At 41.0% G+C, this 14523-nt stretch overlaps 1 protein-coding gene across 2 annotated transcripts in view; it reads left to right on the top strand.

Annotated features, from left to right (window-relative positions):
- Positions 1–10883, top strand: part of LOC110531231 (membrane-associated guanylate kinase, WW and PDZ domain-containing protein 3) — a 262300-nt gene extending 251417 nt beyond the window's left edge. The window contains exons 17-24 of one of the 2 annotated variants that reach the window (XM_036988577.1): positions 712–918; positions 1691–1876; positions 2113–2209; positions 6503–6578; positions 6760–6897; positions 7161–7299; positions 7751–7846; positions 8980–9115. In XM_036988577.1, coding sequence (XP_036844472.1) covers positions 712–918; positions 1691–1876; positions 2113–2209; positions 6503–6578; positions 6760–6897; positions 7161–7299; positions 7751–7806 — 899 coding nt within the window. In that variant the 3' untranslated portion in view covers positions 7807–7846; positions 8980–9115. Of the gene's footprint in view, positions 1–711; positions 919–1690; positions 1877–2112; positions 2210–6502; positions 6579–6759; positions 6898–7160; positions 7300–7750; positions 7847–8979 lie in introns of both variants that reach the window. The other variant, XM_036988576.1, reaches the window with a different exon arrangement.
- The last annotated feature ends 3640 nt before the right edge of the window (positions 10884–14523 follow it).

Below are 14523 nucleotides of genomic sequence, written 5' to 3'. Positions count from 1 at the left end.
CATTTTAAAATGAACACTAGCATGACATTGATACAGCCTAAAATGAATCATTGGTGGCCTAAACTGAGCATTATAAACAACTTTAAGGGGCGGCAGAAAGCTTACCGGTTAGAGAGGCGAGTCAGCAATCCGTCGGGAAAATATCTGGCGAGAAGTGAGCTGGTAACTGGAGGCTTGCTAGTATAAAATCCTACATGCCATTGCCTGTCGTTGTGCCCTTGAGCAAGGCACTTAACCCCCCACAACAACAGCTCCCCAGGTGCTCAGTGAGGCAACCCCCCGCAGCTCTCCAAAACCTGTATATGTATGTCAATGGAGGCTGGTGGGTGGAGCTATAGGAGGATGGACTCATTATAATGGTTGGAATGAAATGGATGGAACGGAGTCAAACGTGGTTTCCATATGTTTGATGTGTTTGATACCGTTCCATTAATTACATTCCAGCAATTATAATGAGCCCTTCCTCCTATAGCTTCTCTCACCAGCCTCCACTGATGTATGTGTGTCTTTCAGGGGGAAGTAAAATTGAGGTTGGAACGTGTATGCAATTGACCAATAAAGTGATGTTAACTCATACCTTTGAGCTTTCATAAGAATGGCTGTGAGAGAGAGACCATAAACAACCTGACAATTACATGAATATAATTTAGACAGTAAGTTATCCCAACTGAACCTATATAAAACTATTTTTCTCTGTGCCTGTGTGATCAGAGGGCAGTGGAGAGGAGGATGGTGGTAGTGGTCAGCAGCAGGTGGCTCCAGCCCTGGTCAATGGCTCCCCCAAGCTGCCCCGCATCCAGGTCCCTACAGCCAGCTCCCCCCACCAAGCAGAATGCTACGACGTCACCCTGCAACGCAAAGACAACGAAGGCTTCGGCTTCGTCATCCTTACCTCCAAGAACAAGCCTCCTCCCGGAGGTGAGATATATTCCAACTCTACTCCAACTCTGTATGGAGGATGCTGTTTGGCAATTTAGAGACAGTTCCCTCCAATACAAAACATAACCTCCATGCTTGTATTCCACTCAATCACAATGTAGACTATTTTCAATGCCTCTTATTTCAAGTAGATTCAAGTAGAGAAAATAGCTTTGTTTTTGCATAATTGGTCTTTCCAAGCTGTTTAATCTCTGCTCATTACTGATTGGGTAACACACAGAGCACGGTATTGACCCACGCAGCATGCCATATCTCTCTCTTTCTGTCACTCCTTTTGTCTCTCCCTGTCTTTCTGTCTATCAGTACTTGAGTTTGTGTGTACACTGAACTAATGGTACAGACAGGAGGCATGGAGTAGTGAGGTTCACTATACATAAAGAACATGAAGTACTTCCTATGAGGGAGATGACAAAGGACAATATTAAGACTCTTTCAAATTGTGTTTGGTTGAAATTGTCAAAAATGAGAATTATAGCTTTATTTAGCTTATTGAATACTTGTTTTTTTAATAATTATTATTTATACCTTTAGGCAAGTCGGTTAAGAACAAATTCTTATTTTACAATGACGGCCTACCCTGACCAAACCTCCCCTAACCTTGACAACACTGGGCCAATACTGCTTTGATACAATGAATAACCAGTTTGGTACAATGAAAAACCATAACTGCTTTACAAGTACCATCTGCAGTAGTACCTGACAGAGCGGAGCTAAATGGTCCTGTCGTCTCGTTCACTCTCTGATGCTTCAGTTATCCCTCACAAGATTGGTCGCATCATCGAGGGCAGCCCCACAGACCGTAGCGGTCAGCTGAAGGTGGGCGACCATATCTCAGCGGTCAACTCCCAGTCCATCATGGAACTGTCCCACAACGACATCGTCCAACTCATCAAGGAGGCCGGCAACACTGTCACCCTCACTGTGGTGCCAGAGGATGGTGAGACCTTCCACAGACACACTGCACTCTGGGAAATGGAGGCCTACTTGATATGGGATTCTGTAGTATTGTTTTAATGTTTACTGTGTAATGGGGAACTACTACATTTGTTAGTCTTGCATTTTCAGTTTTTGTTATTTTGATATTGCTAGATAAAGTGAAAAAGGAAAGGTTGGAGAGGATGAAATGTTAGTTTGCATGACATTCCATACTGAAAGTCTTCTGTGTTCTTTTAGAGAATAGTGGCCCTGCATCTGAAACCAGTTCAGCCAAGCAGAGCCCTGCAGCACAGCACAGAGCTATGGGCCAGCAGCCTGCCAGCCACACTGACAGGTACAGGAGCGGACACACACACACACACACACACACACACACACACACACACACACAGCGCTACATGGCCCATCCTGAAGAGAAGGGGATGGAAGAGAAGGATTAACAGTGGATGGTGTGGCTGCACTCAGTATTAGATCTTCCTGTTTAAACCAGATTACCTGTGTTGGACTTTTAATCCATTACTACAGCACCTATAATTCCCCTCTCATTTCCTAACCCTCTCGCTCTGCTCTGCTCACCGTGTGGTTTCACCCTGGATCTTTCCTCATTTCCCCTTTCCCACTTTTCTCTCTTCTCAAGTAAATACCTTCCTCCTTCTCATGCATCTCTAACACATGCCAGGGTGAGGTAGGTCTCTGTAAATAAAGGGAGAGAGAGAGTAAGGCTGTCTGCTTAGCAGTCTTAAGTATGTAAACTCTTCTGCTAAGAATACTCTTTAGATATCACTGGTTCTCTCTAGCATATTATATTATTATTATTATTATATCACTGGTTCTCTCTAGCATTTATTATTATTATTATATCGCTGGTTCTCTCTAGCATTTATTATTATTATTATTATATCACTGGTTCTCTCTAGCATTTATTATTATTATTATTATATCACTGGTTCTCTCTAGCATTTATTATTATTATTATTATATAACTGGTTCTCTCTAGCATTTATTATTATTATTATTATATAACTGGTTCTCTCTAGCATTTATTATTATTATTATTATATCACTGGTTCTCTCTAGCATTTATTATTATTATTATTATATAACTGGTTCTCTCTAGCATTTATTATTATTATTATATCGCTGGTTCTCTCTAGCATTTATTATTATTATTATTATATCACTGGTTCTCCCTAGCATATATTATTATTATTATATCGCTGGTTCTCTCTAGCATTTATTATTATTATTATTATATAACTGGTTCTCTCTAGCATTTATTATTATTATTATATCGCTGGTTCTCTCTAGCATTTATTATTATTATTATTATATAACTGGTTCTCTCTAGCATTTATTATTATTATTATTATATAACTGGTTCTCTCTAGCATTTATTATTATTATTATTATATCACTGGTTCTCTCTAGCATTTATTATTATTATTATTATATAACTGGTTCTCTCTAGCATTTATTATTATATCGCTGGTTCTCTCTAGCATTTATTATTATTATTATAATATCACTGGTTCTCTCTAGCATAATATTATTATTATTATTATTATTATTATATCACTGGATCTCTCTAGCATTTATTATTATTGTTATTATTATATCACTTGTTCTCTCTAGCATGTATTATTATTACTTTAATATCACTGGTTCTCTCTAGCATATTTCAATATTATTATATCACTGGTTCTCTCTAGCATTTATTATTATTATTATTATTGTTATTATTATATCACTGGTTCTCTCTAGCATATATTATTATTACTTGAATATCACTGGTTCTCTCTAGCATATATTAATATTATTAGTAGTATATCAAATCAAATCAAATGTATTTATATAGCCCTTCGTACATCAGCTGATGTCTCAAAGTGCTGTACAGAAACCCAGCCTAAAACCCCAAACAGCAAGCAATGCAGGTGTAGAAGCACGGTGGCTAGGAAAAACTCCCTAGAAAGGCCAAAACCTAGGAAGAAACCTAGAGAGGAACCAGACTATGTGGGGTGGCCAGTCCTCTTCTGGCTGTGCCGGGTGGAGATTATAACAGAACATGGCCAAGATGTTCAAATGTTCATAAATGACCAGCATGGTCAAATAATAATAATCACAGGCAGAACAGTTGAAACTAGAGCAGCAGCACAGCCAGGTGGACTGGGGACAGCAAGGAGTCATCATGTCAGGTAGTCCTGAGGCATGGCCCTAGGGCTCAGGTCCTCAGAGAGAGAAAGAGAGAGAGAAAGAAAGAAAGAGAGAGAGAGTTAGCGAGAGCATACTTAAATTGACACAGGACACCGGATAGGACAGGAGAAGTACTCCAGATATAACAAACTGACCCTAGCCCCCCGACACATAAACTACTGCAGCATAAATACTGGAGGCTGAGACAGGAGGGGTCAGGAGACACTGTGGCCCCATCCGATGACACCCCCGGACAGGGCCAAACAGGAAGGATATAACCCCACCCACTTTGCCAGAGCACAGCCCCCACACCACTAGAGGGATATCTTCAACCACCAACTTACCATCCTGAGACAAGGCTGAGTATAGCCCACAAAGATCTCCGCCACGGCTCAACCCAAGGGGGGGCGCCAACCCAGACAGGAAGATCACATCACTGACTCAACCCACTCAAGTGACGCACTCCTCCTAGGGATGGTATGAAAGAGCCCTAGTAAGCCAGTGACTCAGCCCCTGTAATAGGGTTAGAGGCAGAGAATCACAGTGGAAAGAGGGGAACCGGCCAGGCAGAGACAGCAAGGGCGGTTCGTTGCTCCAGAGCCTTTCCGTTCACCTTCACACTCCTGGGCCAGACTACACTCAATCATATGACCCACTGAAGAGATGAGTCTTCAGTAAAGATTTAAAGGTTGAGACCGAGTTTGCGTCTCTCACATGGGTAGGCAGACCATTCCATAAAAATGGAGCTCTATAGGAGAAAGCCCTGCCTCCAGCTGTTTGCTTAGAAATTCTAGGGACAATTAGGAGGCCTGCGTCTTGTGACCGTAGCGTACGTGTAGGTATGTACGGCAGGACCAAATCAGAGATATAGGTAGGAGCAAGTCCATGTAATGCTTTGTAGGTTAGCAGTAAACCTTGAAATCAGCCCTTGCTTTGACAGGAAGCCAGTGTAGGGAGGCTAGCACTGGAGTAATATGATCAAATTTTTGGGTTCTAGTCAGGATTCTAGCAGCCGTATTTAGCACTAACTGAAGTTTATTTAGTGCTTTATCAGGGTAGCCGGAAAGTAGAGCATTGCAGTAGTCTAACCTAGAAGTGACAAAAGCATGGATACATTTTTCTGCATCATTTTTGGACAGAAAGTTTCTGATTTTTGCAATGTTACGTAGATGGAAAAAAGCTGTCCTTGAAACAGTCTTGATATGTTCTCTAGCATATATTATTATTATTATATCACTGGTTCTCTCTAGCATATATTATTATTATTATATCACTGGTTCTCTCTAGCATTTATTAGTATTATTAAATCACTGGTTCTCTCTAGCATTTATTATTATTATTATATCACTGGTTCTCTCTAGCATATATTATTATTATTATATCACTGGTTCTCTCTAGCATTTATTAGTATTATTAAATCACTGGTTCTCCCTAGCATTTATTATTATTATTATATCACTGGTTCTCTCTAGCATATATTATTATTATTATTATATCACTGGTTCTCTCTAGCATATATTATTATTATTATTATTATTATATCACTGGTTCTCTTTAGCATTTATTAGTATTATTAAATCACTGGTTCTCCCTAGCATTTATTATTATTATTATATCACTGGTTCTCTCTAGCATATATTATTATTATTATTATTATTATTATATCACTGGTTCTCTTTAGCATTTATAATAATTATTATTATATCACTGGTTCTCTTTAGCATTTATAATAATTATTATTATGTCACTGGTTCTCTCTAGCATATGTTAGTATTATTATATCACTGGTTCTCTCTACCATTTATTATTATATCACTGGTTCTCTCTACCATTTATTATTATATCACTAGTTCTGTCTAGCATTTATAATAATAATTATTATATCTCTAGTTCTCTCTAGCATTTATTATTATTATTATATCACTGGTTCTCTCTAGCATATATTATTATTATTATTATTATTATTATTATTATTATTATTATTATTATTATTATTATATCACTGGTTCTCTCTAGCATATATTATTATTATATCACTGGTTCTCTCTAGCATATATTATTATTATATCACTGGTTCTCTCTAGCATATATTATTATTATTATTATTATTATTATTATTATTATATCACTGGTTCTCTCTAGCATATATTATTATTATATCACTGGTTCTCTCTAGCATATATTATTATTATCAACTCTGACGAAAGATTGTAATGAGATTGAAGTCTGCTACAAGGAGCGGTTACTTTAGTTTACAGAACAAGCAGCTTGTCTCTTCAGAAGAATTATAGCATATACAATTTACCTCACACTGTATAAGCATACTGAAGGAAAGAGACACCAAACGCTACAAACCCTGTGAAGGTGGAAACCTTTCTGGGAAAAAAAAGCTTTCACAGTACACTGACACTTTGATGTTTTGTATGTGACTGTTTAGGAATGGAGACGCCCTGGAGTATAAGTCCCTTCCACCCACCGAGATGGGACAACTCATCACCTCAGACCCCAAGCAGGTGAGGCTATGGAGAGAAAAGGTCAAACACTGTGTGTTTATTGTTGTGTATTCCTAGCCATGTGAATCAATATTGGGTAACTGAATATTATAAAGCATTAAACATCTATTACAATATGACATTACAGCTACATGTTAGCTGAATAACTGATGTATAGAGATGTATATTTTCTCTGTATCAGGGTGGTTTCCATGTGGAGCTGAAGCGAGGCCAGCGGGGGTTTGGCTTCAGTCTGCGGGGAGGGAAGGAGTACAACATGGGCCTGTTCATATTGAGACTGGCGGAGGAGGGCCCTGCACTGAAGGACGGTAGGATACACGTGAGTCTAACTGGGCCAGTCCGTCACCAATCCAGGGCATTAATACCTGCTCTCATAGATGGTGGCTACATGTGTTCTCTCTATGAGAATGGGCACACATACAGTACATGTCTGTTGAATGGTGTCTAGGGGAGAAAGACGATTTTGCTGTGTTTAATGACATTGGGAGATTTCAAGGATTCAAGTGGTTGTAGTATTAGCATTAGCTTTACTGAGTAAATACTGTGGCTATTAGTACTGAAACATCATGTGTGTTACCACAGGTAGGAGATCAGATTGTGGCGATCAACGGTGAGCCCACCCAGGGCATCACACACACCCGGGCCATCGAGCTGATCCAGGCTGGGGGCACCAAGGTCCTGCTGCTCCTCAGACCTGGCCTGGGCCGGGTCCCCGACCCCAGTGAGAAACCACAGTCTCAACCACATACTCTACTCAAACACACATAAAAGAGTGACCATGTTCTCAACCACAGAATTAGAATGTGGACTCATCAACATGTAACCTACTCAGACACTGTCTCTACTGCTTGCAATACACATATGGATAGAAGACTGACCATGGACTGAACCATAGAATTAGAATGTGTCCATTCTAGTTGTTCTACTTCTATGGACTCAACACATTCTACTCAAACACTGTTGTTAAACTTTCAACACACACAATATATAACCCAGTCTATACAGTACATAGAAATGACCATACCTCCCTTTTGTGCATGTGAAAGCTTTTGCAATCCTCTCGCTTTACCATGGTTTGTCTCTCTAGCTTTATACCTCTCTATCTATCTGGCTCTACCTCTCTCTGTCTAGCTGTCCTGGCACTGTTCTCTCTCTCTTCTTCCTCCCTGTAGGTGTGAACTCTTCTTCCTCCACCCTGTGCTTCTACATGAAACCAGAGAGTCACTAGCAGCCTCACTGCTTTTCTTGGTCTGTCCTTAATAACCTTGGTAAACCACCTCGTACTCTTCGCTCTTCCTCTTTGCCTCTGTTCTCTCTGTTTCAAAGTGCTACACCTCCTTTTAGAATCAGCTTCTGTTTATATCTCCTCCTTGCTCCCGTTAGTCATAACTGGACATCTCCTCCCATAACAGTCCTACGCTCAGACAAGGTCTCGCCCAATGAGAGCTACACTGATTGTAACCAGTAGGCGGTCTGAACGGGGACAGTGACTCCAGTTGAACATGTTTACTAACGAAGGCCCCAATTCAATCAATGACAGATAAAGGAAATTGCACTACAGGTTAAGTGTTTATGTTGTACTAATAGTGTTAACCACAAAAAGACCCCACAAGTTGTTCTTCTCAAGTACAAAACCAAACCTTTCTTTGAAATACATTCTGAGTGAAACTGTAGTTTTCCTTTATCTGCAATTGATTGAATTGGGGCCTGAGACCCACGCTGGATCACGATGTGGCTCTAGAGCCCCTGAGTTGTTATTACAGAACACAAACACTCCACTGCCGCTGAACACACACAACATCACAATGATCGAGACCAGGAGAAAGTCGTTAACTAGATATTGATCAGTGAGATGTTCAAATGATGTATGTGCGTTCACCGGCATCAACTTTCTCCTGTCCTGATTTTAAGAAGAATGGATTTCTATGACTTGTTTCTCATAGAAATCGAAACCCCATTTCAACTCCACTAAGTCCATCTCACTTTCTGGTTCTCCGCTACACATCTTTGCTCTTTCAATCACGCCAGCGCTCTACTCTTATCAGCTCTTGAGGGAAATTCAAACGTCAGCTGTGCGGTGGTGTAGAAAAGCTTACACCTACCTCCCTTTGATGGCACTGATACATAGCTCAGATTCATATTGTCTGTGTGACTTAAAGCTCCTATTTGAAAGGTTATAATGGAAAGATTAATTTTGTTGGTGGATTATTGAATGTGCACTTATTTTAGATTTCAAGATGCTTCGCCACCTTCACATATTGAATATACAAGATATCCCTTTAATATAACTACAGTCGCCAATCTGCTTCAGTATCACAATCTTTATTGTTATTTCTTTCTCAGCTAATTGGAGGTGGAACCAATGTCTCACTCACTATGACTCTCAATGCCTTTATTCCAGGTATGAAGGAGAAAGTGAACAATTCACCCTCAAGCTTTCCTAGACTCTCTACATCCAACCAGCAGTCATCCCCCACCTCTCCATCCTCAATCTCCCTGTCCACCTCCGAGCTGTCCCGCCCCTCCTCCGCCAACAACTCTGCCCCCGAGGAGCCCTCTGACTGGGATACGTCTGCTGCAGCTGCACCCTCCCCCTCCAGGCTGCTGGGGCCCAACAAGGCCAGAGGGCAGCAGCCTCACCACCATAGCCAGAGGAGAGCCAACAGCCCCAACAACAACACCCTCCCCAAGAAAAGTGATTCCATCACCTCCCACAGTGACAAGCATGCTAACCCCAAGAGATCCACCGAAGTCCAGGCTGAAACCAAGGAACGCTCCCAGAGCCCCAGGAAGACCGACAGAGTAGACCGAGACAACAAGGCAGGGAGTGCTGAACACAAGAATGGCTCAGTGGAGGGAGACCTGAGCAGCGAGAGGAAGGCCCATGGCCAGAGAGAGGGCCGGAAGGGTCAAGAGTGCCGCTCTTCCAGCCCCAGGAAGATGACCTCAAAGAGGGATCCGGAGGCAGCAGTCTCCAGGCAGCCCTCGAAGGGCCAGGAGGGTCAGTGGCACTCTAGGGGACAGCATCCCATCTCCAACCCTGCCCCTGGTAAGGGCACTCAGGGGAGAGAAAGGAGACACAAGGAGGAGGACCCCTCTCACAGACAAGAGAGGGAGACGAGAACCAGCGAGCGCCACAGGAAGGACACATGGGTGGAGCGAGAGGCAGAGCCTCATAGATCCCAGACACAGAAGGAGAAGACAGGGCCGGACTCAGAGGGCCTGAATCGGAGAGAGAGGAGTCAGAGAGAGGGCAAACACAGAGAGGCAGCGGAGGAAGAGAATCAGAGGGACACCAGGGATAGCACCAGTAGTGCTGCTAGCCAGGACTCCACATGCAACAGGAACCCCAGCAGCAAGAAGCAGGCCACCATCACCCCAGGGCCTTGGAAGGTCCCTAGTTCAGCCAAAATCCACTCTCATGTGGAGGGAAACTGATGGATCTTAGACTGACTAACCTGTCCAATACAGATACATACACAGCTTCTACAGTTCTGCTCATTTGCAGCATGATGACATTTAGAATGGACCAATGAGGATTGAGAGGATTTAGGCTATTTTGCGTCACTGTGTTACTCCATATCATCACATTGCCTCTTATTGCATATCAGTGCTTCTTTTCACAGTTTGCTTCAGCCAACCTTCCTACAGGCTGTTTTAATGTCCAGAGTTCAGTCAGTTTGTGGCTCTGCAGATGTTGATCTGGAGGATGTGAAGTCCAATCTGTTTTGTGCCAATCAGACTCCAACCTGCTGGGAGGAAGTTGGTCCATGTCATGTGATGTATCGTCCTTTCTGTGATGTGAAACTCTTTTGTGGTTGAATGAAAGGAGATGCTTCCTCTCTGATGCTGGCTTTGATGAAGGATGTTGTTGTTTGTCACTACTGTATGAAGGTTTTAAAGACAGACTCTTATCCAGGCAATCACTCAGCATGTTCTGTTCCTGGTGGCTGGTGGGATTGCTCCACTGCTATGTACCTGATGGATGTATAAAGAGGTAAGGGTGATTTCTCCTCAAGTCACTGGGAGATCAGGGGGGTTTGGGTTTTCAATCATTTTCTGTCCATATCTAGAAATCCAGTCCAGACATGTTAACTGGTGTGTAGGCTACATGCTCTGTGCAGACTCGGAATCACTGTTGTCATCAGCTTTGCAGTGGATTTTAGATCATTACGGAAAAGCTTTATATGCATATCTATGTGAAGACCAGACACTTGTGGTTAGGTATATTGTTTACTACTAAACACGTGTGTTTATTATGAAGCATATTGTAATTTATTGAGATTAAATGACAAAGAATAAGTATATATGTGTCCATACTGAGCCATTCCATATTTTGATGTACTGACCACAGGAGGTTGGTGGCACCTTAATTGGGGAGAACGGGCTCATGGTAATGACTGGAGCGGTATCAGTGGAATGGTATCAAATACATCAAACGGTTTCCAGGTGTTTGATGTCATTCCATTTACTCCGTTCCGGACATTATTATGAGCCGTTCTAGTGTGTAGAGACATCACCACTGAAAATGTTCATTTGCTTTATTGCAGGAGAACATTCCTATCCTCAAACTTGTAGTGTATTTGAGGTTTAAAAGACTTCTGACACTTTCAAATAATTTTCTTTGATTTTCCCTTACGAAAAATGTATCAACCCCTACAAAAGTGAACATGAATCGTAATCCACATAATAATTCACATTTCATGTTCCTGCAGGATTATTTTCCTACTGTAGCAAACTGGCTCAAGTTAAGATCTTACATCTGTACTTAAATTTTTGCTCATCACTACTGTGTTTTAGTGTACATTACAATTCACGTCACTGTAACAATAACTGTGCCCCCATGTTGGATGAGCCATGTCAATCACGTATGATAATTCTATCCCATATTAGTCTATGATCCGTATACATTGTATTTCTATCCATTCACAGCCCTTTCACATCCTTAATCGGTAATGTTGTTTATTGTAAGCAGCCATTTTAGATCCTCTGGTAAAATGTGTATACTACAAGCTGACAGGTGTGTATTTTAGACAGTGTTGTAGCTTTGACTGTACGTTATCTAATATGTGTATTATTTAGCCAGGTGTTTTCTAATCTAAATGTGGGGGTAAATTAGCTGTATTGGCAGATTGAGGTTAAAAAGTGAGACCTTTGCATTTTTATGACACCACAATTGTTCTTATTCCAACATGCACATCAAAATGTGCTTTTAATTTTACAGCAGTCCAAGATGTTAATATTAAATACATCTAAAAACTACAGTAATACCAAACATATCCTGATATATTCTGGCACACATCAGACCAAGGTTTCCCAAACTCAGCCCTGGGTGCACATTTAGTTGTTTGCCCTCCCACTACACAGCTGATTGAAATAGCCAACTCATCATCAAGCTTTGATTATCTGAAATCTGCACCCAGGGCAGAGTTTGGAAAACTATGCTTTAGACCAGTGTTTCCCGAACAGTGATGCGCGGAACTCCCTAGGGGAGGGCTCCCGAGTGGCGCAGCAGTCTAAGGCACTGCATCTCAGTGCTAGAGGCATCACTACAGACCCTGGTTCAATTCCAGGCTGTATCACAACCGGTTATGATTGTGCGCCACCCTATGGGACTCCCAATTGGCCCAGCATTGTCCGATTTAGGGTTTGACCGGGGTAGGCCATCATTGTAAATAAGATTTTGTTCTTAACTGACTTGCCTAGTTAAGTAAAGGTTCAATAAATTTGAAAAAATGTAAAACTCAGTCCGGCTTTAAACTTAATCTTGAAAGTTGTAATAGTAGAATGCACGAGGTGCAATTTTGAAATTGACAGTTTCTCTTGTCATGTTAGTCATTGCATACAGAGTATAACTTGTCAGAGATGTCCAGATCAACTAATCCATGTCAGCTACCGTTTTTTTATTACGTTTTTTAGCCCATAGATATTGTTGTAATATTTGTGTCACTCAAATAACATTACACATGGCAAAATATATAGAATCGCAAGAAAATTAACTTTAAAACTGCAAAATGTTCTTTGCACCCTAAACATTTGTTTGTAGAATTGCAGGAAATAAGCTTTAAGCCTGAGCAATTCTCTCCACCAACAAGAGGGGTGTGAACAGTGCTTGTGCCCATAAAAATAGATGTGGCACGTGAATGCGCAAGGGGGGCACGGGATGTTCCCCAATGCTGGAAGGGGGCGCTGAGTGAAAAAGTTTGTGAAACCGTGCTTTAGACTATAGTGCCCTCTTCTGGAGGAACGAAAATAAAGGAACTCCATGCGACAATCCCTGAAATCTACATTTAAATGTTAGACATTTTAATCCAGAGCGATTTACAGGAGCAATTAGGGTTACGTGCCTTGCTCAAGGGCTCTTCGGACTATTTTTGACCCAGTCGGCTCAGGATTCGAACCAGCAACTGTTTTGGTTTCTGGCCCAACTGTCCTAACCGCTAGGCTACCTGCCGCCCCTAATCTGTGTCATGATTTTACAAAATGGCAGAAGTTTACACAATGATAACCTAGTCTGTTTGAGGGCATCGTTATGTGGCAGCTTTGGAAATGATCTGCCAAAACCTTACATTTGGGTGTGTCCAGCTTCAAGTCTTCTCTTTCAATCAACCTTTTAAATCTTGTGTTAAAGTCTTAGACAAGTTTAAGGATGATGATTTACTCTTCACCGTTACGTTTAGTTTCCCTTGTACCCCCCATCATTCATGTCATGTGTCTGTATATAATAATGTGGCCTTGCATTGCTTCAACAGAAAACAGCCTTTTGGTCTTTACATTCTGTGGTAGTTGTAAATGTTTATACATTGTACAGCACCTGTATAAATACATGCCTTCATTCAGGAAAAACAACTGTAAATCGCTCCATTATTTTTTTTAAGTAATTGAGAAGAAAATGATATAAAGTGGTGAGAGAAAATAATCTGGTCATGGCATTCTGTTCATGCACTGATAAATAAAGTTTTACTGAATAAACGTATTCCATTGTGTGAAGCCTACAGTCATTGGTGTAAAGTGGGTTTTATCGGAGAGGAAGAGGCAACGCAAGAGGGTTTACTCCGCCCAAAATCTGGAATGTTTTGAATGGTTTAACCCCTAACCCCTAGGTTTTGTATGGCTTAACTACTACCTAAATGTACGTGAGAAACACTCTTTTCACCCCACTTCGATTCCGAACTAAGTTACTTTTTCGTAACAGGTTCCGAGAATTAACATAGCAGGTTAGGAGATTTACGTTAATGTTAGGAAAAAGGTTAGGGTTAGTGAAAATCACTTTGTATCGTTTCACCTTGTAAGTGTTTCCCATATGTATACAGAAAAAATATATAAACGCAACAATTTCAAAGATTTTACTGAGTTCAAAATAAGATCCGTTACAGTTCATATATGGAAATCAGTCAATTTAAATAAATTCATTAGGCCCTAATCTATTAATGTCACATGACTAGGAACACAGATATGCATCTGTTGGTCACAGATAACTTGTTTTTTAAAGTGGCGTGGATCATAAAACCAGTCCGTATCTGCTGTGACCACCATGTGCCTCATGCAGCACAACACATCTCCTTCGCATAGAGTTGATCAGGCTGAGTGTGGCCTGTTGAATGTTGTCCCACTTCTGTTCAATGCCTGTGCGCTTACCACACCCTCTCGTGCGTTATAGAATACATGTTTTACATGATTTTGTTTCCGTTCAATATTCAACCTGAAATGTTTAGAACTATGGCAGAGGAGATTGCAATTAGGTCCTGTATGGTGTTGTGAGTTCGATTCCTGGTACCATCCATATGTAAAATGTATGCACCTATGACTGTAATAAAATAATTGGATGAAAGAGCTTGCTAAATGCCATATTGTTGTTGTTATTATTATTATTGTATTATAACACCAAAGGTGCAAAGAAGGACCCGCATCGTCCTCTATCTCTCCAAGAGTCGCTCAGATTGCC

Source organism: Oncorhynchus mykiss, chromosome 9 (genome assembly GCF_013265735.2).
Source record: "Oncorhynchus mykiss isolate Arlee chromosome 9, USDA_OmykA_1.1, whole genome shotgun sequence".
Classification (NCBI taxonomy): Eukaryota; Metazoa; Chordata; class Actinopteri; order Salmoniformes; family Salmonidae; genus Oncorhynchus; species Oncorhynchus mykiss.
Note: the sequence above shows the minus strand (reverse complement) of the source record. Positions and strands in the feature narration are given on the sequence as shown.